Below are 27,631 nucleotides of genomic sequence, written 5' to 3'. Positions count from 1 at the left end.
TGTTGTTTTATATTTTTGGGCGTAAAAAAAGACTTATAGTTCTTACCATGTTTGTACTCACTCTAAAAACCTTACTAATATTCCAACAACAAAAAAAACCTTACTAATCATAAAGGTTTTGAAACTCCTAAAAACTTTGGTCATTCTAGTATTCTTTTATGGTAATTATGATCTTCTCCTTTCTCTTTTGTTTTTAATTATTTTGCTCATATAGCCTCCATGAGAAGATAAATTTTCTTCTAGTTCATGGATAAAAGAACCTTCCTAATATTCCACCAAAAAAAAAACTTACTAATCATAAAGGTGTAGAAACTCTTAAGAACTTTGGTTATTTTAGTATTCTCTATGTCAACTAAGATATTTTAATTTCTTTTTCTTTTATTCTTGTGCTCATATAGCCTCCATGAGAAGATAAACTTTTCTTCTAGTTCATGGACGATCAAAACTGTGATTTTTCAAGGATTGTGATTGCTAATCATTTTTTTATTCTTTTCTCTTTTTAGTTACTACTTTTTTTTATCATTCTTGAGACTGAACATTGTTTTACAAGTTGTGCAAAATTATCTTTATGAAACTAATGAAAACCAATTAGGGCTATTAATAGTATTATCTACTAGTTTTGATAACTAAAGGTAACCAACAATTATTGTGTGAACACATAACTAATCATAAAGTTAATTGGTGTGAAAAAGTCTTTCCAAAACTTAATGTTATTTGTATCTTAAATTCTAGTTTGTTTATAATTATTTCGACCTCAAGTCTTTGACGTTATTAAGATCATTCATTGCATATGATGTATTGTTTGTTTTGGTTTATCATGGTTGTTCTTAAAAGACATCTTGATGGATTAAGGAGAGACAGTGTTTATGAATTACCCTTAACATTGATTTCTAAGTGATGTGTGACTATTTTGGTGTACTAGAATAGTAGCCTTAGTCAAGGCTAAAAATGCCAAGAGACTTGAGATGAGAACCTTAATGTTAGAAAGAGAGTTTAGGTCACTCTTGTACTTTAGCCTCAATTGGAGGGCTTGTTTAGTATGCTGAAAAGTCTTATATTATTTAGGAGTTATGCTCAATAGTAGTTTTTAAACACCTTTCTCCCTAACCATCAAAGCGCTTTTTAATAAGGACAAAATTGTGATGAGTCATCGAGTACCAAAATGAACAATACCTTAGATGAGAAGAACTTAACGATGTCATATTTGAAGTCAAAACATTGGTGCTAAAATGAGGGTCTAGGCCACTCTCTCCCCTTAGCCTCTCCTGAGGGGCTTGTTATACGCCAAAATATCTCATATTGTTTAGGAATCGTAGCCAAAGATAGTTTTAAAGCATCATCCTCCCTTAAACCATGGAGACACATTTTTAATAAGGACAAAACTGTGAGAGGACATTGAGCACCAAAATAAACAATACCCCAAATGTAATTATCCTAATGATGCCAACAAACTTGAGGTCAAAACATTGTTAGTAGAAGGAGAGTCTAGGTCACTCTCACCCCTTAACCTTTACTGGGGCCTTGTTTTGGTACATCGGAAAGTCTCACTTAAGTTGGGAGTCAAAATCAAGAGTAGTATTTTATAATGCATCATCTTCTCTTAACCCGTCTAAGTATCTTTTAAGAACAAAAACACAAGATTTAGACTGACACAAAAATGAATAATACCTCAAATGAGTGACCCTAACAACATAAAAACTTATGATTAGAACAAATACTATTAAGAACTTGATTTGATTTATACATATTTACATGTTATTTCTCATTTTCTTTTCATTTTTATATCTATGATAAAAAAAATAGAAATGTTTGTTGAGGGATAATGTTTGAATAAGAATAACAATAAATAAAATTAGAAAATAAAGAGATAAAATGAAAATTTTAAACTTTAAATAGATATAAAACTAATATTTCAATCTATCTATTTAATTATATGTATATGAGCATAAGAGGTGTAGTTAAGTCGGTCTTAAAGGTCTTATTTTGTTTTTTTCTTTTTGTTCTCCACTATCAGCTGGTTAGAATTTGAAGTGCTGAGTATGAGTCTTATAAGACATTGTGGACTTAGGTTGGATGTAAATTTGTAAAGTATAAGAAGTGTATCATCTCAAACTAATTGATCTTAATTCTTTCATATTTATATACTCGATAAGTATCTTTATTTTTTTTTAATGTGAGACTTTATAATTCTCCCTCCAACAATATGGGCGAGAGTTATTCAGGAGTTCAAATTATATTACTCTTATGTTATATTTACAGCATGCCTAACTAAAGTTATATTAGTTTCATACTAGAAAACAACTGCCCTTAGAAGAAGAAAAAAACTCACATCAAATTGTTGGATAACGCAAGTGAAAGTACATATAGTTACCTATAAGTAAAGTATTAACCCCAGATAAGATCATTATTAGACATGGAACAACTCAAATAACTTACTATCGATAAATATAAAAGATTCGGTTATCTTCAAAAGCACCTATATGCACATTTAGCCCCTGTTCCAAGAAAAGAAAAATTTTCGCAACATATTATTTTAGGGAATAATAAGAATCCCTATAACCAAAGGCACTTGCATGTGCTTTGGTAGAGTGGACTCAAAGTTGGCAAAGCTCGTACATAACTCGAGAAGTCGCAATCTTTACGTAACGTGTAAAATGCATTTTTTTTAATGGTAATATTCACTCTTCAAAACTTCCGAATTCGAGAGTTCTACTATTTCACATCTTTGAACATTTTTTTGTTAATTTAATTTTACGGCCTGTTGTTAGTTATCTTTCACTCTTTTTTCAAAAACAATCTAAAAATAATAATATAAAATAGGTTTAACATGGTTTTTTAGACGGTAGTGTTGATTAATTTGTCCTAATTATTTAATCTGAAAATTGATTAACACTCTAATGGTTTTAGTTGAATTTTAGTCGACTTTCTCTCTCAGTAGACTAAATACTAAGCTTCTTTAGTTTATAACATTAAGAAAACATCGACTGAAGTATGCGTAGGACTGTAGGAGCGCTCAATTCAATGAACTCGAGTGCTAATTATAAATCACATCAAAGATGCCTTATTTACATTTAAAAAACAATGTCTCTTGTTGTTTATATTTTGTGTGTAATTTATTTGAAATTTATTGGAGCCAGTATTTTAGCATTTCTTCGCATGAATATTTAGTACCTGTTAAGTTCAGAGTTTGATGCAGTAAAAAAAAAGAAGTTCGATCGGAGTTTGATAAAATTGATTTTGATGAATTGAATTTTATATAGTTTACTTTATTTGATATTTATGTTTAAATTAATATTTGAACTATTTTTATATTTTATTTGTTATGAAACTATTGGTAAGAAGGATATATTTTTGTTGGGAAATCTTATTGACTATCCTTAATTAGGGAGATATCTCCTTTTAATCATATTTTTTGTACAACACAACAACAGTCAAATATATGATGAGATCTTATTTAGGAAGATTAAGTTTATTATCATTTAGATAAATGATTTATTAATTAATAAAACATGTATTTTTCATTAAAGTTACAATTGACAATTGATTTTTTTTATAAAAAAAATTGTACTCTTCCCATCTCATAATATTTGTTGTCCTATGTTTTTTTTACCTAGATAAAGAAAAATTAATAAATAAATGAAAGATAGTAATAATTTTATAAAATTAACCGTTTAAATCATTTATAAATTTTATTGTTTATCATTAATATTATAAAGAATATAAGTAACAAAAATAATTAATGTTATATTAAAAAGTTTATTAAATTATAATTTCAAATCCGTAATTTAAGTTCCTCAATTTTGAAAAATAAATAATTTTGATCCTTCTATCAATTGATTGTTAGTTGATCATTCAAAGTCAACATGAAGTTTATATGAAAAAAGATTAAATGAAGTGAAAAATAAAAAAAAAATAAAAACTTAATAAGAATTGAACTCATGATCCTTTATTAAAAATAAGACAATAAATTACTAATATAATTGTTTTATTTAAATAATTATATTAACATTATTTTTTATGTATCATTAGTGAAGGATTATTATTTTTTTAAAATTATTATTAAATCGTTGACAAGTGTACCAATTCGTCGCAAGTAATAAAATAAAATAGAAATTCGAGTGTGGGAAAACAAGTACCAATTTATATATTAAATATTTTAAATTATTAAATTTTGATGATTTTAAAAAAATCTTAAATAATAATATATAAAAAATAATGTTAATATAATTAACTATAAAAATAAATATTTTGGTGATTTATTGTTTAATCTTTAAATAAAAAAGTTATGAGTTGTATTTCTGTTAAGATTTTCTTTTAATTTCATTTAGTCATTCTTAACATAAGTTTCACGTAATATGGGATGAAAGTAAGAAAATAAAAAATATGAATTTAAAATTATAGGAAACTAAAATTATAATTTAATCTAAAAAAAGTTAAAATAATTATTTTGAAACTTTTTTTACTTAAACTATAATTATTATGAGACAAATGAAGTAATAAATAGGGTCTAATGTATACTCAAACTCCGTTCCAATTTGTCGCAAGTAATAAAGTAAAATGAAAATTCGAGTGTCAAGTTCAGATGAACTTTGTTTGTACTTAAATTGATGCAAATCAAATTTTTAAGAATGTATAGAGTATAAGAGATAAGGAATTATAAGTGTGAAATTAAAATGAAAAGTAAAAGGTAAGAAGATGAGAAAAATAAACAATAATTTGAATGCAAAAGATGATGCAAATGTGTTGGGGCATGACATGCTAAAACTACTTGTGATGCAATGTTAATATTTTTTTTTATCTAATGTTATTACAATTTTCACCCACATCTACTATGATACTTTATCTTTGGTTCCCCACATGAAGAGGCTAATTTATCTATTTTTTCTCCCAAATTCCTTTGCAAAGATAAAATAGTAAATTGCATCAAGATTAAAATGCATAAAAATAGGTTAAACAAACATCACTCTATTCCTAGCAATGATTTCATTTAGATGTTCTTTCTTAATTCTTTGGAAAATAACCATTTTCCAATGCATTACCTCCTAAATAATGCATGAGTATGGGTGATCAGACCACACTCAACAACAATAAAACATAGAAAATAACAATAAAAATTGAAATTGCATTAGAGCTCTGAGTCTCATTGTGTCTTTCTCCTTTCTTTCTACTCCTTTTATAAGCCTAAGGTAGCTTAAAATTCATGTTACCTAGTGCTAAGCGGACCTTCTAAGCTAAGCTTAGCGAGTATGATGATAATCGCGCTTAGCACGAGATTCGCGCTAAGCGCACCTTTGAGCTTCTTCGTAGATCTTCTTCGCGCTAAGCTTGGAATGACTGCTAAGTAAGACGATGCGTTAAGCTTGTCTTGTGCGCTAAGCGAATTGTTTCAATCTTAACTTTTTTTAAGTTTTTACATCAATTTTCAACTTTTTTTAAGTTTTTACATCAATTTTCCTTCCTTTAAAGTACTTATAATTTTTCTTCTTTTTGAATCCTGCTGGTCAATAATTAAAATAATATTAAAATTCTCATTATTCCATTAAAAACAACAATAAAGTGAAAAAAAATTTAATTATTCTTAGTCAAATTTGACTATCAATTAAACTCAAATTTCGCAGTTATCAATTATCAAAAAATTTTAATTAAAAAATATTTAATATATAAATATTTTTAATTTTATTTTAAATCATTTTATATGCTTTTATTTTGAATAGTTTACATATTTTTATTTTTATTTTATTTTACCAACTTATAATCAAATTTTATAAATTAATATGCAAATTATTTTAAATATTTTTAATTTTATTTTAAATCATTTTTATTTTACTCTAAATATTTATGCAAAATTAAAAAATATCTATATATTAAGTATTTTTTATTTTATAAATTTTGATAATTTGAAAAAATAATAACTCTTACTAATGATACATAAAAGATAATATCAATATAATTAAGTAAATAAACTGTTTTATTGTTTTGTCTATAAATAATTAAAGTCAAAATAATTTGTATATTAAAATAAATTTTAAAAAATTATGTAAATAATTTACATATTAATTTATGAAATTTAATTATAAATTGATAAAATAAAAATAGGTAAAATGTCAAAAATAAAAACATATAAAATGATATAAAATAAAATTTAAAAGATTTATATATTAAATATTTTAAATTATTAAATTTTGATAATTTAAAAAAAACTTAAATAATAATATATAATAAATAATGTTAATATAATTAACTATAAAAAATAAATATTTTAGTGATTTATTATTTAATCTTTAAATAAAAAAGTTATGAGTTGTATTTCTGTTAAGATTTTCTTTTAATTTCATTTAATCATTTTTAACATAAGTTTCACGTTATATGGGATGAAAGTAAGAAAATAAAAAATATGAATTTAAAATTATAGGAAACTAAAATTATAATTTAATCTAAAAAAAGTTAAAATAATTATTTTGAAACTTTTTTTATTTAAACGATAATTATTATGAGACAAATGAAGTAATAAATAGGGTCTAATGTATACTCAAACTCCGTTCCAATATGGAGTGGAACTTAAGCCAAATTTCAGTGACTTAATTAAGTTTATGTAAACACCCAAAGAAAAATATTTAAGTTGAAACAAGACAAATACAGAAAAAACTTACAGTATTTTTTAAAATCCAAATCGTTTCTCGGATCCGGCCCAACATGTATTCCCAAATCCCAATTGATTTGTTCCCGTCAAATATAGTGACGTTGACTTCATTGTGATGAAACTTTGTTTTCATGCCAACTCAACAACACGACCATCAAGTAAATAAATATGAATTTAATTTTTTATATACTTTTAGTACTAATTTTTTATACTACTAATTGATTAAAAATTATATTAATTTTATTTTTTAAAATAATTATTATAAAAGTAATAAATTTAATTACAATATTTACATATTCCTAAAATATACATTTAAATATAATATTTATCATTTTAAGTAGTTGTTTAACTTTATAATCTTACATAATAACTATAAGAAAAAAAATATAAATATGATAAGTAATATGATGTGTTAAAAAGAAGAAAATGAAAAAAAATTCAATAAAGTGTCTAGTGTTTACTGTCTAGAAAATAATTTAAGAAGATATACATACTGTTTTAAAACTTGCACTTAAGTTCTGTTAAGAAGATAAACATAAACATATATACTTATAACATATTTAACTAGAATTACTTTCCATCTTTGTGAATTTTCTTTCACAACTTTTTTGGTAAGAAACGAAACCAATCTCGTGATCTTACTTTTTTTTGGATTGAGGGATATTGACACCAAACGAGGGCGTGACTGAAACGGAACACCACCGATCAAATTATGGAGAAAGGTGGATTCCATGGATATTGTAATTATATGGTTAATTAACAATGCATTTAAAAATTTGAAAGTTTAGGCATTTGATTATAGTCTCAATAACTTCTTTTGTGTAACGTGTCAAAAAAGTTGAATGCTTAAATTAATATTTTTTCTTTCGTAAGTTATCTAATTCGCACATAGCGTCACTTAAATTTGAAAATGAAGTTCTCAATTAAATTTGAAAGTTAACATTAATTGCAAGAGTATATACATAGGGAAACAGAATTAAATATTTAAAATCCTGATTCGGAGACAGAGAACCAGAATTCCAAGTAATCCATTCATGTGCAAATAAGTAAAATAACGCTATAATAAAGTTTATCTTATGGTTTTGGTTTCTTTTGCCTAAATTTTATGTTTGGATTTTAGTTAACACTTAACAGAGTTTAAAAAGTAATTTACTCTCAAAATACTTTTTTTTTTATTTTATACATTAAAATTCGAAATTATACGTTATAATTCACAGAAAAAAATCAAGTTTTTGAGTCTAATATCCTTTATAGTATAGATATATGAGTGAAGTTAATTATCTTCCAAAAAAAAAAGATATATGAGTGAAGTAATATTGTAGTGTTAGTTATTAATCTTTTAAGATTTTTTTTATCAATATACATGCAACTTTTTTTTTTTCAACGCAAAAATAATAAAACCATAATTTTGAATGCAAAATCAATTCTGTCAAAATTTCCAAGCACAATATCATCGGCTCTGAGATTCTAAGAGTCTAAGGCACTGAACGCCTTTTCAAACACAGCATAATTAAGATTTGTTGTTGGGTGTAATGTAATAATCTTTTATAGGAAAAAAAATGTAATAATCAGTTAGACGGCTTGCGGTTAAAAAACCAAAAAAGAAGTTAGTTTTATGGCATAAACTAATTGCCCCAATAGTTTAAGTTGCTAAATAAATATATAAAAATAATTTATATCACATATTTTGACACAAATCTCTCATAAACTTATATTACTATGTTAGTAATAAAAAAACTCTTAGAGCTGAAGAAATAAACAAACAAAAAAGGAAGTTGAAGAAATAAACTTATATTACTGTGTCGGCAGTAGTTGATTTTGGTGAAGGAGTGAAGATTCTTGAGGAGGGACCAATATCCTTGTATTAATTTTTTTCCCATAAAATCCAAACGAGTCAATTTCTCAATGACACTTTGGATGCACATTTAGTGAGGTGAAGACTAAAACAATTACAAAGACTGAAAACTTTGTTCCCTCCCAAGGACTTGCACTGAATTTCGGCATCCCTATATAAATTTATGCACATCAAACACCAACCTTAGTTAGTACACTACTTGCTTGCTACATGACATTAATGACCTAATCTATTTAGAGAGAGAGAGAAAAAAAAAACATAAAAACTTTGAAAAGGTAATTTTCTTTTTATAAATAGAAATTCAGAGAGAAGAAATAAACCTAACTTCACTGTTCCCTACCCTTCTCCACCTATAGTCCCCTTTTCCATTTCCCTCCCCCAACCTCACATACAACCCCTACCCCGTAATTGGCCTCTCATTTTTCCTATATTTTTGTCTACAATAGTAATAATAAGGTTTGGACATTGGATTTTATATAAACTACCTAATTTTTTTTATTACTAAGCTGACTTTAATAGGTACAAGTATATTTTTTGTATACTAAATATGCCACCTTGTTAAAACATAATATTCTCTTTATTTAATACGATAGGAATAGTACATCATAAAAATATAAAATATAAACAAAAATAACTCTTTTTTACTTAATATTATTATTTTTTTATTATGGAATTAGTTTAATCAATTTAAAATTGAATTATATTTTTAAGAGAACTATTTATCTAATTACTAATCATTATTTATAACAAATTTGTTAACTTTTACAAAATCATCTTAAAAATCATATAATAATTTTTTTGACTTTTATAGAATTATCTTACAAGTCATAAGTAATTTATTAAACTATTTTTTAAAATAGTTTTTAGGCTTTTTCCAGTATTTCAACAGGAGTGATTTATCTTTATTATTCTCTTGTATTTTTAAAAATAAATATTACAAACGTACTCTTTCCGCGTCAACGAATCTCTTAGTTGTGACTGATTGGCAAACAAAACGACCTTTTGTTCTTTTTAATAAAGAATAATTAATTGCAAAACTTACATAATCCATTGTTTTGACTTCAAAAGTAGAAGATTAAAAAATAAAATCAAAAAGCCCTTTCTCTTTACAAAGCTTAACTTTTAGTCTCGCCCATACCTACTTCCAACAGATACTAACAAGAAACATTTTGTTTAACTTGTTAGGCTGTCGAAAGGTTCCTCTAAAAAAAAATGGCATTTTACAAAACCCACCAGTTTTTAAATATATGGTTATAATAAAATCGTCCAAGTCATCGATGTAATACTTCATTCTAATGTTTTTTTTATTATTTACTTCATTCTAATATAATAATTTTTATTTACTTTATGTTAAGCTAAATTATAATTTTAGACTCTCTTTCAATCTTCATTTACAATTTAAATTTCCATTTTTTTTCAGGATTTGAATATCCTTAAAAAACGTGTAATTTTAGTTCAAAATCTTCAATTTTGCATAAGTTTATTTTTTATATTTAATTAATTAAATTATTTTTTAATGATACCTTAAATGAATATATGAGATCTAAGGTTGAATTAAATCAAAATAAAAGAAAAAAAACTTATACAAAATTAAGAATTAAATCAAAATTATAAGTTTTTTAAAATATTGAAAAAATAGGAGGATAAAAAAATTAAAAAATGACAAAATTGCAATTTAACGTATATGTTAACTTCAATGATTCTGCGAGAAAAAAACTTGAATGATTCACTCATGTACGGGATATTTTGAAGACAAGGAAATAAGCCAAAAATATTTAGTTTTCATTATGATATATGTTTTGAGAAAATGTAAAACTCTAACAAAGTTATTACATACTATATAAGACGAAGGGGATTTTTATTGAGATATAAAATCAAAGAAATAAGGAAGGGGACAAGAAAATAAGGCAGAATTATTCAGCAAAAAAAGAGAGGCAGAATTTGATTCTCGCTATACTGTATGCATTGACTTCCCTAGAATTTTTAGGCCACAATTTATATTTTATTAAATAGCAAAATAATCCCTAGAAAAATAGCTTAATTATCTCATATTAATTAGAGTATCGTTTGCATAATGAGTTGTGTTCGAAGGTGATTGGAAGTTATGTTGGCAAAACGGAATTTCCTGAATTTGGTCCCCACAAGCGATGTAAATTAAGACATTTCAATGCTTAACTTTGTAAGAAATGAAAATCTCATACAAACATGTATCTTAATTTCCCGGTAATATCTCAAGTATATATTGGTGATAGATTTGGACTGAAATTAATGTCAAGGGTCACTTATAAGTAGTTATACAATGTTTCAATGTGTATCTCTGCAACTTTGATATCGGATATGAACTTTAGTCAACATCCTCATATGAGTTTAGACTAGATGATAATTAGAGGTGACCAACCACAAGTTTGAAACCACTTAATAAAATGTAGAACTTTTCTTTCAAAAAATAAAATGTAGAATTTAGACTTAAAATTTTGTTCTAAATTGAACGTTAATTTTTTAACCCAATTTAACTTATGTAACTTTTATGTCAGTTATGATTAAATTGGATTAAAAAAAACTCACATTTTATTTGAGATCAAAATTTAAAGTCTAAATAACAAAATCCACCAAGAATTAGAAAAAAATAAATAAACTTTTATAGTGCTTGAGTTTCATTTTTAGACCTAAATTAAATTTAGATTTTATTAGCTTTCCGCCATAGTCTATAATTCATATTATGTCGGTCTGTATTGAATTAAATACATCTCTAATGATAATGTAAAATTGATTGAACTTACAGCTAATTCCTAACCAGCTCAAAAATTAAACTTCTTAATGTGTGAAAGAGCAGTTTTGTATTGAAATAGGAAAATTATTTATATTGGTAATATATATATATATATATATATATATTAAAAACAGTTCCACACACATGTAAATTTGTAGTGAGAGAAAACTTATGTAACTTTTTTAATTGAAAGAAAAAAAAGCTTTTAACATTTTAAAGAATTTAATATAAATATACTAATATTGTAAAAAAAATTATATTCTTATCCAATCATAAATTTTTTATATATAGTAATATTATTATTTTTTGTTGTAATTACTTTGAAAATTATATTTAAAATATTATTTAATTAATTTATAAGATAAAAATATTCACACTAAAAGTTAAAGAAAATTGAACTTTTGAAAGAATCCTTCGTAACATTTGACTGAAAAATGGTATACATTATTTGATATGGATTTTTATATAATATTATTATTAATTATAATTCACTAATCTTCATAACGTTTGACAAAGAAATACTTAATATAAATTGTATTATTAAGGAAAATATTTATATACAAACATTTAAGAAAAAAATACCATATTATTTTGTTGTATTAACAAATCATGTAGTCAGAATTTATACTTACCCTTACCAATTACTCTTTACATTTCTTTTTTATAAGATGTTGTTGATTAATTTATATTTACTATAAAAATGATTAATTTATCAAATTAGTATTAAATTTTTCTATAATTGTAAATAGAGAGAATAATAGTAATAAAGTTTTAATTTTTAAAACTAAAATCTTTCATTCTTCAATTCTGAGAGAGAGAAAAAATTATTCAGAGCATTTATTATTATGAACTAGAATTATTAAAAATATTTTGATAAAAAAATAATTAATACAAGGAGAAAATTAAAAAAGACTCTTATAAAAAAGATATTTTTTTTAAAAAAAGAAAGTCTTATAAAAAGAGGAAGAGATAGTATATTTATATAAATTAAAAGAAATTTAGTTTTAATAATTTGAGTTAAATATGGTAAAAAAAATTGTATTTTTACATTGATAAATTTAATCTTTGTATTTTAAAAAATATGAATTTAATTTATCTTAATTTTAAAAATTTATAGTAATTTCCAGTAAAAAAAATTCTCTTAATTTTAAAAATTAACTCGGTAAAAAAATTTAAGAATTAAAAAACACACATTTTAAAATTTTAAAAAGAAATTCATTGATATAAATTATTAAAATACATGACACTGACTAATGTTTAACCAAAATTATAGAAAACAAGATCATAGTAGTAGTAGTTTTTTCCCTAAATTAAATTAAATCTTCTAGTAAAGGAACGAATCATTGAAAATTGATCCTCATTCCTAATTCAATGACCAGTAAGTTAGTACATTGGTAATGGAGCACTGCACTTGTGACGTTAAAGCAAAACTAAAATAAAAGGTCCCCACCAAAATCATTCCAATGTAGGTCCTACGCCTTATAGTCTATGTTACAATAAAAACAATATTATTATAATAAAACAAGGAGCAGCAAGAAAGGGATATATGCATGTAGCCCACATGACATAACCACCCTTTAGCCATAGCTTGGTCTTCTCCATGTGCCACAATTTAATACACCTTAGTCCTTTCCCATGAAAATACTATTAATCTCTTTTTCTCTCTCCTTATTTATTCAATTCAATTCCACCTTTGCGTAGAATCAACATTACATTAAACACATATACATAGGAGACAGCTGAGAATGAGATTGTGTGAATGAATGAATGAACACAAGTACTTAAACACACATTACTCTCTCAGTTTCTCTCTCTTCTTACTTCTCTCTCCAAACCTTACATGCACAAAGTTGTGTTTGTGTTCTAATGGAACTTGCTTGCTTAGACTAATCAACCAAGTTTTGCATTTCCAGTAACCAAAACTCTCTTCTTTTTTTTTTCCCCCTTTCTTCTGGGTTGGCAAAGTCAACATGCAAGAACAAGATTTTTTTTAGGCTGGTTGGTGGTTTGAGTTCCAAAAAAACTGACTTTTTGTTGAATAATTTGGGTCGGTGAAGGGGTGTTATGAAGAACGAAGAGCAGGCTCGTAGTTTGTTTGGAATTTCACTCTCTGACAGACCCAGATGGCAGCAATTCCTCATTTGTTCATCAGGGTTCTTCTTTGGATATCTTGTTAACGGCATCTGTGAGGTATTTATACTCTGTTCTCTCTTGATTTTCTTGAATTCTTGAGTGTGATGTTTGCGGTTTCACAGTTTCTGCAAATGGTTGCAGAAATAAGGTCTATGTTTGAGGAGAAAGAAAAAAGAGTTTTTGTTGTTGTTTGTTTGTGTGTGTGTTAAAATGGGCTTGGTTTTATTTTGTTTGATTTGATGGTTTTCTTTCATTTTTTTTTCTTCTCTTTCATAATCAATAGCCTAAAGATTAATTTTTGAGGAAAATGGTTTCTCAAAAGTCCCAAGATTTGTCTGCCTTTTGTTATTCTTTCTGGATGTCTTGTTGGGGACTTTTGGCTTCAATTTTGATTCTTTTTTGTTTTGTTATGAGAATAATTTAGTATTTAATTATACTTTCTTTTTTCATTGACCTGATTATGCAGGAATATGTGTATAACAGGCTCCATTTCAGGTGAATTTCAGCACCTTGGTACTATTTCATTTATTACTGTTTTTTTTTTTTTTGCAGCTTTGAATGGGGGATCTAACAGTGAAATTGGTCATGGTTTTGTTTTTTTCTTCTTGTTTTAGCTATGGTTGGTACTTCACATTTGTTCAAGGGTTTGTGTACCTGTGTCTGATTTACCTCCAAGGCTTCACAAGCAAGCAAATGGTGAATCCATGGAAAACCTATGTGAAGCTCTCTGCTGTGCTTATGGGTTCTCATGGCCTAACAAAGGGGTCTTTGGCTTTTCTCAACTACCCTGCACAAATCATGTTCAAATCCACAAAGGTATGTGACAAAAGCACATGGAAAACACAAAAAAAAAAGCCATCATATCATTACTTTACCCATTTTTGAAGGAAACATGTTTGTATAAGCTTAAAGTCGAAACTACTTGAATGCGTTTTTATCTTATTCCTAAGTTAGTTATAAAGGGAATATCAAATTGTCCCATTTATATGCTTACATCATTGTTGAATTAAAGGCACTTATAGTTCAATGGCTCCAAATTCTATCCTGGTTTTTTGCCCCTTTTTTGGCACCTAAAACTGTGTCACTATGTTATAGCTAACTGATTCATTGAACATTCCAATGTAACTGAACCATTTTTTTGTGCAATAGGTTCTGCCAGTGATGATAATGGGTGCCTTCATACCGGGTCTGAGAAGGAAGTATCCGCTGCATGAATATATATCTGCAATACTTCTTGTAGTTGGTTTGATCTTGTTCACACTAGCAGATGCACAGACATCTCCAAATTTCAGTATGATTGGTGTTATTATGATTTCTGGAGCATTGGTCATGGATTCTTTCCTGGGAAATCTTCAAGAAGCAATATTTACCATGAACCCTGAGACCACACAGGTGATTTTCATCTCTTTCTAACCCTCTTTGTGCCTTTTAAGGTGTACTATATCCCTTTTTATATCAAATATGTGATTTAGATCCATTTTTGATAAATTTTTCCTAAGCATTATGAAATGATTTTTATAAAAGTTGAAGAGAAGTTTAATTTGTTTAATCTTTTTATTTTCTTATCTTATAAGTAATCATTGTGAAATTTATCTGAAAAGGACCTTAAACAATTATGGTATTTAGTAGCCATATAAAATTTCTAATACTTTTTCATTGTTAACACAGATGGAGATGCTCTTTTGCTCAACTGTGGTGGGTTTGCCTTTCTTAATCCCACCTATGCTTTTCACAGGAGAATTATTCAAAGCATGGACTTCATGTTCACAGGTAATGTTGGAATAAACTTAGCCCGTATTCCACGCTCTATTATTATTATTATTATTACTGCTACCTTTATGCTTTCTTAATAGAATCACCTTTTCTTGTTCTTGCAGCATCCCTATGTGTATGGAGTGCTAGTCTTTGAAGCAATGGCCACATTCATAGGCCAAGTTTCTGTCCTCTCCCTTATTGCGATCTTTGGTGCTGCCACCACAGCCATGGTAAATTGCTTTCACATGATTTTACTGCCTTTATTGTCATGTCAGTTTTGGACCAATTTACAGTGCCCTAACATTAATAAGACCCATGTGAAAAAACAACCGCCATGCGCCATGCCGTCTTACTCTTAAATGTCATTGAATGACCAAATGTCTAGTCTTTCTATAGGACTAAAAATTTGAATTTGAATTGAAAATTGAACAAACATAATGAAAAAAATATTAGTACACACTTTTTAACATGATTTTATATTAAAATAATAGGTGAAATTCATGTGAGTCTAAATCAGTTGGTTCAGCAATGTAGGCGAGTTGTTGTAAAACTTTCTTGGTATCTGAGTTCGATTTCGATTTTTGCAGATAAAACGAAATATCTAGATATTTAGTGAGACCCACCTGTTATTTTATCCAATCCATCCATTTTGTCACACCTGAAACCTGATCTAGATCCCACTACCAGATTAGTAAACATGTTGAGACGAAGTGGAAATCAAAACTCAGCAAAATTTTCTCTCACCCTAATATTCAAGTCAAGTCAAGTCAATAATTCATTGGTGACATGAATATAAAAATAACCTGCATATATGTGATCCTAACTTCTCATTGAATTTTGTCACAGATAACAACGGCAAGAAAGGCAGTGACATTGCTATTGTCGTACTTGATATTTACAAAACCATTAACAGAACAGCATGGGAGTGGACTACTACTCATAGCTATGGGGATCACATTGAAGATGTTGCCTGATAACAAATTCACTAGCACCAAGACCAAGAGGGTCTTAACCTCTTCTGCAAGGGACAATGGTGCAAAATCTACAAGTGATGAAGAGTTGGGGACTCTGCCAAATTCTGGAGAAAATGATGAAAGGAGGCCTTTGGTCTAGCTTAATAATAATGCGTTCTCAATGCAATTTTTATTTTTGAAGTCATTATTTTATAAAAAATCATGATTTCATTTTCGTTTTCATATCATGTGAAAGGAAAAAAAGGAAATAATTTGATGTTCAATTAGCATTAATTGTATACAGGATTATTTTTTTAATGCAAGGCCATAGATTTAAATTTGTTTACTTGAGTTTCTTTCTTCTCTTTTTCTTCCACTCAAGCGGTTCAACTAAAACTTAATGATACAATACAAGACTTTTTTCAACACATTTCATCCAAACTAAACTTAAATTAACACAATTAAATCTACGTCTACAAGAACTGTACAACTAAACTTAAAATTAATGTTTTTAAAACTGTTTTGTTAGTTTGCATAAAAGAGATGTGTTGTTGAAGGTCAAACGGTGGCCATGTGGTGATGAATCATCATGGAAACGTGTTAATCAATCCCTTCAAACTATGAGAAAGAATTGCAGTCAATGGCTACGTGTTTGTGCAATGGCATGCATAGTGACACCATTGAAGTTTTCTAGGCTGAATGAGTCATTGTCAAAACTGAAAAATGAAAAGAACAGTAATTAGGATTTTTATTTTTTTGGTGACTTTATATCTATACAAAGTTTCATTTTCACCAAGTTCTTTTTCATTTTCTTTTGTACAAATTATTGTTGGCTTTGTTCCCTCGTTAAATATATAGTTGAGCATAAAAGACCTCTATGTTCAAGTTCTGGAAGAAAAAAAAAAGGATTTGTAGTGCTATATTATATATGATTGCATGTACTTGCACCTTTTGCCCTTTTCACCACTAACTTGAAGGGATTTGTAGTGCTAAGATTGTCTATATGATAGGTACTTGTAGCTTGCCCTTTTCGCAAGAAATTTCATTATGTGATTTGAATTACAGAACTTTAGGCTTTCCAATTACAAGGAGCATTTGTTGTGTGGCTAAGGTTCTATTCTATGCATGTATTTGTCCATTCATGTTTGTCCTTTCTTAAAACCTCTCAAATGATTGATTCTAAGTTTTTTTAGACATATATTCATATTAACGTGATTACTTAAGTATTAGAAATTCTGATTGATTCCACATGTGATAGTGTAATGATAAGGATTGCAAAATTATGAGATTATGTTCTTTTATTTTTTTTGACAATCATATCAATTAAATGGATCTCACATTTTTTTTTATTAACTAGTTTATGCTCTCTCTTTATATATAACCAAAATGGCATCATTATACAAATTAGTAAAGAATAGGCCTTTTACTCCACTTCTTGTACCTATTTTCTACTAATATTTTTGTGCATGCTTTTTGCTAAAACTTCAGATGAGTTTTGAAAGTTATTATTTTTTTTGTAATTATTGTATAATCTAGATCACAAAAAGAAAAATAAATTCTAGCACCCCCTTTAACAAAGTTCAGGATTTGTTCCTATCTCTGTTGCTAATGGTTTGTCGTAAATAAAATCATGTCATCTAGTGGATTCAACCGGAACAAGGTAATTTGCAAAAGTACCTCTAAGTATCACATTGTTTTACCCATTAGATATCTCAATATCAATATCTACTTCATTATGTTTGAATGTCGATTCCATTAGTCATACCTAAAATTATACATACTTGGTTTACAACATGTTGCATGTATATGATCTATAAATTCAAGCAGTCGGATAAAAGTTTAGGGACAAAAAGATTTTATTGAACACCGAATCGGTGTGAAACCCATGAATTAACTTGTTAATTACATTTTAATTCAAACAGGAGAAAATTTAAAAAGTAAAGAATAAATAATGCAAATGTACTACTGAATTAACTAGCATTTTTTGTTAAATATATTATTTTCAAATTATTTATTTATTATTATATCGATAATAGAATTTATTAAAGTATTAAAAATATTATTCTATATTAAAAAAAGGGAAAATAGTCAGAATTGTTGGAACTTTGAACCGTCTAGTTGGATTGCAACTCCACCGCCTGACGCAATAAAAGGAAAAGTACACCAAACACAACATAGAAATCTTTTATATTGATGGGGTACTATAGTCATTTCACATATAATCTCCCCGTCAGATACATTGAAGGCTTGAGTACAAATGTCTTTTGGGTTTGGGACAAGACAGAGAAAACCAGAGTCATACATCTCCAAATGAGAACGTACAAACTTCTGTATTCATTGGGTTCTTTGCAAAAATATTTCTAGCAAGTTGTTAAATCCCCAAAAATTATCTCTTTAGCAACAATATTTTTTGGCTTTTTTTTTCCTTAATAGATTTAAGACTGGCAGAAACTAAAAATTAAAACTGCAGAGATTAAAACGTATAATTTGGAAACCAAAACACAAAAATGTCACAAAAATTGAATGAGTGATTAAACTTTCTTTATGATCAAGATGATAAAAGTATAATTTTTTATGTAATTAAGTCCTGATGAGTATGTTCAAAATAATTAATTATTTACTGCCAAATTACGTCTATAATTTAGTAATATGCTTTTTAGACTAATTACGTTTTTTTATGAATCAAGCAGTGAGGGTCCGCAGTTAGGCATTTGCTAAATTTATTACTTTTTAATCGAGTTAAAAAGGTGAAGAAATAATTAACAAAATTCAAACTCAGTAGGTATCACTAGTTTGGTATAACTAGAAAGAGTTCATCATAAAACATTTCATTAAAAGAAAAAGCTCATTTTTAAGAACAAACCGTGATACCTAACCAAATAAAGATGTAAGAATAACACTTCCACATGAAGAAATGAAGCTAAACAACACTTCCAATAATTATGTAAACTGATAAATTGACTAAGGTGTAGAACAGAAATGAAGAGAAATTCTTGAATGAATACAGTGCTTGCAATAGGCATAATTTGCCACATTATTTTAATGTATATCAAGTTTCTAATTAGTAGTGCTTATAGCTTATCTAAGAATTACTCAAAATGAAGACGAGTTTACTTATAGGCACTTGGATTTTAAGTGCACAAATGAAAGAGATTTGGCTCAAAAGATCTCGAGTAAGTAGTAACTACGACTCAAACAAGAGGAACAATGTGATATAGTTAACAGGGAGAAGTGACCTTTTCTTCACCCAGTGATAACTGCAAAGCATGTTCTGCTTCTTCTAAGAATAACCGAGTTAGCTGCTTCTGGCCACACCTATATACTATAGCAGACCACTTGTTTCTAGTCATCAACTTTGGTTCCTCTAAGTCATTTGACTTTGTGCTGAAGTTTTTTGGAAAAGAACAAAATCTATTAGAACTTAGAAGCAACATATTTTCCTCACAAAATGAAAAGGTGTTAGTACAATGCTGGAGGTTGAAAAGGTGTTAGTACAATGCTGGAGGTTGAAAATTACAAATCGCCTTAGTTTAAAATCATAATTACAATACAAAAGTGCCATGCATAGGGAAGATATCAGATTTCTAATTTTTAAGTTGTTGAGAGTAAAATATAAAGGGAGAAAATGAATTGTAGATAAACAGTCACTTCATACTCAACAAAACCAGACTTATATGTAACCACAAATGTTAAACTTATAATTTCAGTGGAAGAATACATGCAACTTGTCAAATATTTGTTGGCTGATAGTTTTAGATTTTAGTATGATCTTTGAAAATCCGTTAAATATAATTAACAAGATAGGTATAAGAGTAATCCATCAATCTCTAATAATTTAAGGCATATGAATAAAACTATAGTTAAGTATACTAGTTTCTACCTTAAATTGCTCGTGCATTGTTTGCTATCTTCATGGTTATCAATAATAAGGGTTTTCTTGAGAAAATCAAGGTCATTTTCCTCTGTTCCAGAACTCTCTTCAAGATCCATCATCCTTGAATGCAGTGAAATCAGTTAGACATTGAACATAAGATATATCAATGTTGGTGTTCTAGTATGTCCTTATTCACTCAAAAAATGAAATGATGGATTGAATATAAAAGAGATTCAAAATATCATGTGCAGAAATCAAGTTGTAATCACAAGCATACAGATTAGGAGTAAGGCAAATAATATTTCAGATTATAATTAACATGATCCTATCATCAGTTGTGGTAATGTAATTCCTGACACTCACTTCACATGAAGAAGATCAACAAGCGATTGTAAAGCTCCAGAATCACCACAGACCTCCCACACTGCTGATTGGACATCTGTATCTGATAGTTGCCTCTCCCTTTCAGGTCCAGCAAGCTTCATAGAAACATGAACATATACAATGCAATTCAATATAATGCTTATTACTTACCTTCAAGATTCTAAACTTCTAGCTAAATGTAATAAATTTAAAATTCACCTCATTTTATCACAGCTTAAAATCTGCCAACAATCAAAGGAAAATGGTAGGAAGGACTTATAATTGACCTTTAATTCACTAGTACTAATTATGGTTATATAAGAAAATGGTTTCCAAAATAAATAAAAGAAAAAAATGAAAGTTATTAATGCATTAATGAAGTTTTGTTGAAAATTATAAAATAATTAATAAAACATGTAAATTGTATTTGATCTTGAAAATGAATTGCATTACAACGGATTGGTTCAGTATTTGATAATTGTCATTGATAACAGTAATATTGACACATGTTTTCAACGTTGATCTATACAGTCAGTTGTTTTCATTTATTATTTTCTGTCTAAATACTACTAAGTTGTAAGCAAATTAACTGTAGGTAAAACAAGTTTTGTTTTGTCTTTCAAAGATAAGAGGCTGTCGTCATCCCCACAATAGAAAGCATGGAATCACATGTCAGGTAGGTTACTTCACCTGTAGTAGTTAACTAATGGAAGGGGTAGGAAATGTGGAAAATCTTGATAGAAAACTAACCAAAGAAAGATAAAATACAGTTTCAGTGACAAAGGCAGGAGCTAATAGTCTATCATTCCAAGGGAAATATGAAAAGTAAAATGTTGTATACTGAACCTCTTCCAGCATTGAGGAAACCTTGAAAACCTCATCTTCTTGCATGGCTATGGTCCTCAAAGTAGTCATAAATTTCTCAGGAAACACCAGCTTGTTAACATAAGATGGCATCTTGCGCTGACCACTCCAACTATAGTTGCAAACTTTGTCAGCTTTGGACTTGTTATTTTCTTCACTGTTTTGGGTGTTTAATGGAAAAAATCCATTATCCAATGAAGTTTTGGGTAAAAGACATCTCATTTCAGCCTTCTGTAAACATAACGCAGAAACAGAATGTTACAGAAGGTGGAAATTATAGAACAATAAGGTATAAAGTTAGCCAAAAAATCATATTCTACTTGTTCAAAATATGGCAGAAAGATGAAGATAAATTACTAGCATACCTGCACTTCAAGAAGCTGGGTTTTGGACTCAGAAAAAGAAATTGTATTAATTGCTTCTGCTGGATAGTGGACCTGGAGGACTCAACAACAATGATAAGTTAGTAAGCCATGCCTATATCTGTAACAACTGTGATCACATGAATCAGACGGATCATGATAGAGAATATAAATGAAAAGGCAGAAGCCATGGGCAAAATTAAGTAGGTATTGTCAAAGTATGAAACGAAATTATAATTGCAAAACTAACTGGGCAATTATTACAAGGAATTGATAAACAACAGGTAGATATTACTAAATAACTTAAGTAAACCTTCCCACAAATTCAAGCTGCCACGCAGCAACAAATAAAGGGGGTGGCAGCCATAATTATAAAAATGAACACAATAAAGCTTCTTGAAAGTAGAAACTAAATTATGCTAAGAAGAAAAATTAAGAGGGGGAATAACATATTGAAGAACAAAGAGACACTCAGGGTGTACAAGGTCCAAGTATAAGCCTTTACCATGAGATAGTCATCTGTGTTATCATCAATGACAAAACCATACAGATATAGAAGTTCCTGCACCAAGTGCAAAAATAAGGAAACAATTATTAGTACTTGAAATAAGCTTCAAAGTAACTTATAATTCAACCTTCAACTGAATAGAAGATTCACTCTGTCTCATGCATTCTGTAAAATATATATGCATCCATGTATTCATAAGTACAAGTGAACTCAAATAAGTTGAAGGGCCAAATCTACAGTACAATGCATTGTTGCAGTTTATTGAGAAGACAATTATATATCTGGTTCAATTAAACCTTTTTCAGTCAAATTGAAAAAACTGCTAACAAGACATGGTGTTGACCGCATGAAAAGTCTCCCCCTTGCAGGCCTCTCTGCTTGCAGCTTAAAAGATTAATGCTTAAAATGAAAGGTAAAAATGAAACAGAAAAGCAAACTAGAATAAAAAAAATAAACTAAGAAAACGGTTTCATTTATTTTAAACCATGGAATCATATAAAGTACCTCATTTCCCTTGTTTCCATAACTAATGTAGATTTCTTGATCAATCTGCAAGGGACTTTGAGCAGCTTTGCAATGAAGAAAACAATAGAATTAAAGGGAATAGTTTCATGACATATCACATTATGAAACTACTTAAATGGAGAGAGAAAGAAAAAAAATTACATTAGATATTTGAAAGAAACTACAACAAATGCAGAGGTGCATATGAGAAAAACACTTATTTGAATGTGAACAAAGACATTGAATAGTCACAAAAAAGAATGTTACCAGAGATAAGATACATGGAGAAAGGAACTCCCGATGCTAAACCAGTTCCATCAACTTCCCATGTTGCTATTGGCTTCAGATCTGATTGGCCATGTAATCAAGGAAAATCACATTAGACATTTCATAAATCTAGCATATATGACATGAAGATAACTCACCCTGGCACAAAGCTAGGAATACATGTTTATGGATACAAATAGTTCATTTATCTTTACATTCATTAAAACAATAATCGATATTTGGTATCTTCCCAGTAGCAAACTTTCCATCAGGATCCATTACTTACTGTATGTAACTATATATGATACCCTTATCGCTACAAAAAGAAAAGGAACACCAATTATTTAGAAACCATTTGGCTTACTGCTTAAATTAAATTCAAAGGAAAATAGCCTTTTAACATATACGAAAATCAAGACAAACAGCAAGGCTCTGCATTCTAACTGACATATATATGTCCTATCAACGAAATATGCAGAAATTTATCAGTATCTATTATGCCTTCATGCACAACTGCCCTTTGAGCTTGAAGTGTTGAGAAAGCACATGGCCATTTTCAAGGATTGATTATGTCAACAAGGATCGATATCTAAGCTGTTTGATCATAGACAATTTCATCTTTTATATCATTTCAAGAAATTAGTTGAACAAAATTTATAAGCTGCTAGGTGAAGGCTTAAAAATGGGTTTCATATAAAAAAAAGTTTAAAGGGGAACAATCATAACACAATTAATGAAGAAATGAAAAGGAAAGTAGAGGGGAGGTGAAATATCAAGGGTTAAAGCTACAATTTACCATGGTTACAAAAGTCAATGCCAGGGACAAGACCCTCAACCCAAACAGTGTCTCCTGTCATTGGGTTACATGTCCCTTCTTTGGTCTGATTGTCAGATTTCTTAACATGGCTTCCTGCAATTAACTTCCCTATTTCAATACCATTTTAACCTCTTAAATTCAGAGAGAAACTAAATGATAACCTCTTGATTGGACACACAACAAAAGAGAGAATTGTATAGGAAATTAATGAGAGAAAAATAAAAGATGGACTCACTTTTTTCATCAGCTTCTCGAATGCAAATGTCATGAGCATCTTGCATTTCTGGAAATACATAAGAACGAGGCATTGGAATGTTCAAAGCACGGCTCCAAAATACTGAATTTGCCCTAGCAAGAAGGCAAGCCTACTATCAACCTCCAAGGATTTTAGTTGAACCAATAAAAATTTACCAGAAGTAAACTACATACCAAAGGAAATCTTCAAAGCACACCTCACTGAAAAAACAGATCAGACAGAAGAGAAGCAATGTAAATATATATTTTAAATTTAGCAAACAAGTAACAAATGGCTGTTTGAAAACAAATCTAGAAGACTAGAACATTTTGATTCATCACTCTGACGATAGTTGAGAAGGTAACCGGGGTATATATTGATAGCATCTTTGAATGTAGAATGAGTAATATTTACTGCTAATGGATATTAAATGAGTAAATAGCATTGTATAGAAAGTCATATACATCAATCAAATCCTATATTCTTGTTTAGACAGTGGCAGGCTATGACCAAAAGAGAAGGCTATATCTTGAACGAGATCCTATGACCTACACATTTTTCTGGCAACCTGAAAAGTACTGTATCATAGCACATCAATAAACAGATGATTTACATCTAAATGAAATGTCTTGAATGGAACTTATTAGGAAAAGCAGGTGCACATTTAACATGGTATAGAACATCCACGTCTAATTCTTAATGCCATAATGGTTTTCATATAAGGTGAAGTAGTGAACTTGTAACTAGTAAATTATACTTTAACAAGTGTAGGATAGGACTCAATCCCAAAAACAAAATAACACCATTGACGTATATCCTACATTAATTAGCTCAAAATATACGACATCCAAATTTCAACAGTCAAACTACATCAATTATGAATTAAACACTTCAAAACATAAGCTAATCAATAAAAATACAATTTTACCCAATACATACATCTCTGAATTTCCATCAAGAGTCAAAAGTTTCTTCACTATATCCTTCACTTTAGATTCATACAAAGAAAGCAGGCTTTTCTTCTGCAAGATAAAACGGTTATCAAATATACTGTTAAATAAGGTGGCCAGAAGTTGATACCAGATTTGACATTTGACATCTGGTTCTATCTCAAACACTATACAACAAACTAAACATGTTCACCTGGAAGGTCAGATCAGACAAAAATAAAATCTAGATATCCATTATATCATGGACTATGGAGATCACATTAGAAAATTAGGTTTGACTTCTAGGCAATTTTCATATTGTATCTAGTGCATGCTCCTTCAATGTCATTCAAGTATTTAGTATTCATCAAGAAAATATACTGCAAACAACTAATTCAAGTTGACCATTACTTCTCAAAAAATATAGACCAGAGCTTCTGAGCAAAGCGGTCACGTGAACAAATGAACTACTTTTTGAAATTCTGGGAAACAAATACACACAAGCCAACATAGGGATAACCAGCATTTTTTTTTCATCATGCTATGTCTTTAAATTGACAAGAAAAGCACAATTGTAATTAAATTGTAAAATGGTACTCCCTCCTTCCATTATAATTGTCGTCCTAGTTGTTTTACACCGACCAAGAAAAACTAATAAATGGATGAAAGAGAATAACAATTTTACAAATTAACCTTATTATCATTAATTCATTTTTAGTTTTTGTAGCCCATATCATTAATATTATAAGGGATATAAGTGGAAAAAAGTAATTAATGTTACATTGAAAAACTAAAATGATAGTTATTTTGGGACAATTTTTTTTCTTCTTACATGATGATTATTATGGGACGGAGGGAGTATAAAAAAATAGTCACATAATAAATTACCTGCAACTCAGTTGCACGATATAATGTTGTTCCTCTTAGCTCTTGAAGTTCATCATCACTAAACCAAAGTGGATTCCCAAAAGTGGTTGGAAGTATATCAAGATACCTGATTTAATTTTAACCACTCCATAATTGAATCTCACAACACAATCTGAAATCTGAATCCCAAAGTAAAAAACACAATCAACCATACATACGGCTTCCATAGAGAATTCTTACGCAAACGCTCCACAGTCAGTAACAGCATCATTAATAACCTGTCGTCTACATCTCCTTCTTCAAACATTGCTCTACATGCTGGTCCTAGAAGAGGATCTTGCAACACCCTCATTGGAGTAATTGCTAAATCTAGTGGAACAACCAACATAACCCCTGTTTTACAGGGAAAAAAAAATTACTTTCTCTCGTTTCAGTGGCCAAGGCACAGAACTACTTTAAGTCTATAACCATTCAGGTAACAACAATTAGCATCTAAATTTTTTTTCTGTTTTTGAAGATGCCCATCTTTTTAAGCTTCAAAAGTAAGAATTCAAATACTTTCCAATTGCAAACAATAACAATGTCAGTTATAGTGTGATACTCTAACAAGTAACAAGCAATAACACCGACTCCTTCTCTCAACTCTATCCATATTGTTATTACCATCAGAAACATCTTTATCAGAAAAGATGCCAAACCCTCGTTTGGAATCACACCACTTGATCTTGCAACCTCGTAGCTCCACCCCATTTGCCTGAATTCAAGACCAAATCAAAATTCAAAACTTGGCAAAAGACACCATTGAATATTCATCATAAAAGCTTAATATATGTCGTCCTTTGGGCTCAAATTATTAAGCACGTTAACGAACCTGTAGCCACTGCATGAAAGTTTCGAGCTTTGCTTCTTCTGAGCTTGCCATAGCTACTGCCAACTCAAGTTTTAGTTTGCGCCTACTTTGATACGAGGGGAAGTGAAGGTTGAAACTTGAAAGGGTTTAATTAATTATTTTGATTAGATTATTGATTAATTTTTAGTTTTTGACACCAAAATTGATTTATGAAAATCTTGTCATTTTAATTAGTTTTAATTTTAATTTAAAAAAATGAAAATTCACCTAAGCTATAACTTTTCATTCAATAATATATAATTAAAAAATTATACATTAAATAGTAGTTATGGTTGAAGATTAAGAAGGAGTGAAGACTATTTATCATGAAAACATAGAAAAGTTAGAAATATAATTTAAATAAAGTCATAAATTTAATTTTAACAAATTTAAGAATATAATACGTAAAAATACAAAAATAATTTAAACCAGGTCAACAATATAATTTAATCAAAGCCAATGTACTAAACAAAATAATTAAGGTAACAAGTGAAATAGTTAATGTGTTTATAATAATTTAGGTATGATTTTAATCTTCTAATCCTAAAAGAGTTTAATTGAATTATAAATCACTAATTATAATTCATATTCAATAAACATTAAGCATATGCATCTCTTAATAATGAAAGATAACATGTGGCAACAATTTATGTGTATGCTTAAGTCAACTTAAAATATTAAGCATATTTAAGGTCAATGCAAGTTAAGTTGGGGCAACATTTGATGTGCGAGGGAATTCATGGGTGAGCAAGATTAAGTCTTTATTTTTTAAGGTAAAGATTACATTGGAAATGAATCTTACAATAATATATTAGTCATATAGTGTTGTGATGCATCCGTTCACTTTGTATTAGTCATGTTTAGTTTCCTTCTAACCGATTTACTAATGTAATGAGTATTTATACTCAAAACAGACCCATATGGCCATATCATTTCATAATATAACCATATCAAACCCTTAAAAATATAATTTTTTTATTTTATTAGTTACAATTTGTCATAACTAACTCGCAAATCTAACACAACTACAATGCATTATATATACT

The 27,631-nt window shown here is 28.6% G+C and overlaps 2 protein-coding genes across 7 annotated transcripts; one reads left to right on the top strand and one right to left on the bottom strand.

Moving 5' to 3' along the window:
• Positions 1-12,835: 12,835 nt before the first annotated feature.
• LOC100778968 (UDP-galactose/UDP-glucose transporter 2) lies at positions 12,836-16,452 on the top strand. The gene is made up of 7 exons (XM_003534539.5): positions 12,836-13,455; positions 13,865-13,893; positions 14,013-14,214; positions 14,548-14,790; positions 15,067-15,168; positions 15,276-15,383; positions 16,000-16,452. The coding sequence occupies exons 1-7, from the start codon at positions 13,330-13,332 to the stop codon at positions 16,264-16,266; spliced, it is 1,077 nt and encodes a 358-aa protein (XP_003534587.1). The 5' UTR covers positions 12,836-13,329; the 3' UTR covers positions 16,267-16,452.
• A 2,664-nt stretch (positions 16,453-19,116) lies between these two features.
• LOC100793324 (ribulose-1,5 bisphosphate carboxylase/oxygenase large subunit N-methyltransferase, chloroplastic) lies at positions 19,117-26,677 on the bottom strand. Of its 6 annotated transcripts, none has more exons than XM_014762428.2 (16): positions 26,568-26,677; positions 26,360-26,450; positions 25,915-26,089; positions 25,718-25,823; positions 24,840-24,922; positions 24,095-24,121; positions 23,901-24,013; positions 23,645-23,773; positions 22,849-22,929; positions 22,582-22,646; positions 22,075-22,131; positions 21,573-21,644; positions 21,190-21,438; positions 20,344-20,459; positions 19,987-20,100; positions 19,117-19,490 (listed from the first exon to the last, which is right to left on the bottom strand). In XM_014762428.2, exons 1-16 carry the CDS (start codon positions 26,616-26,618, stop codon positions 19,325-19,327), a joined length of 1,695 nt encoding a protein of 564 aa, XP_014617914.1. In that variant the 5' UTR covers positions 26,619-26,677; the 3' UTR covers positions 19,117-19,324. The 6 variants fall into 6 exon arrangements, 5 of the variants coding, with proteins under 5 accessions (XP_014617914.1, XP_014617915.1, XP_014617916.1 ...); XM_014762429.2 differs by having other exon boundaries at positions 23,645-23,758; XR_005886433.1 differs by lacking the exon at positions 19,117-19,490 and adding an exon at positions 21,034-21,088 and having other exon boundaries at positions 20,078-20,100.
• Positions 26,678-27,631: the final 954 nt, after the last annotated feature.

Source organism: Glycine max, chromosome 9, assembly GCF_000004515.6.
Source record: "Glycine max cultivar Williams 82 chromosome 9, Glycine_max_v4.0, whole genome shotgun sequence".
NCBI classification, from domain to species: Eukaryota; Viridiplantae; Streptophyta; class Magnoliopsida; order Fabales; family Fabaceae; genus Glycine; species Glycine max.
Note: the sequence above shows the minus strand (reverse complement) of the source record. Positions and strands in the feature narration are given on the sequence as shown.

Excerpts from the sequence above, each read along its gene's own strand:
- LOC100778968 (XM_003534539.5), top strand. The coding sequence starts at position 13,330 with ATGAAGAACGAAGAGCAGGCTCGTAGTTTGTTTGGAATTTCACTCTCT. Across the intron at positions 13,456-13,864 it reads TTGTTAACGGCATCTGTGAG|GAATATGTGTATAACAGGCT; the intron begins GTATTTATACTC and ends CTGATTATGCAG. Across the intron at positions 15,169-15,275 it reads CATGGACTTCATGTTCACAG|CATCCCTATGTGTATGGAGT; the intron begins GTAATGTTGGAA and ends TTGTTCTTGCAG.
- LOC100793324 (XM_014762428.2), bottom strand. The coding sequence starts at position 26,618 with ATGGCAAGCTCAGAAGAAGCAAAGCTCGAAACTTTCATGCAGTGGCTA. Across the intron at positions 23,774-23,900 it reads TCGAGAAGCTGATGAAAAAA|GGAAGTTAATTGCAGGAAGC; the intron begins GTGAGTCCATCT and ends GTATTGAAATAG. Across the intron at positions 19,491-19,986 it reads CAATGCACGAGCAATTTAAG|CACAAAGTCAAATGACTTAG; the intron begins GTAGAAACTAGT and ends AAAAAACTTCAG.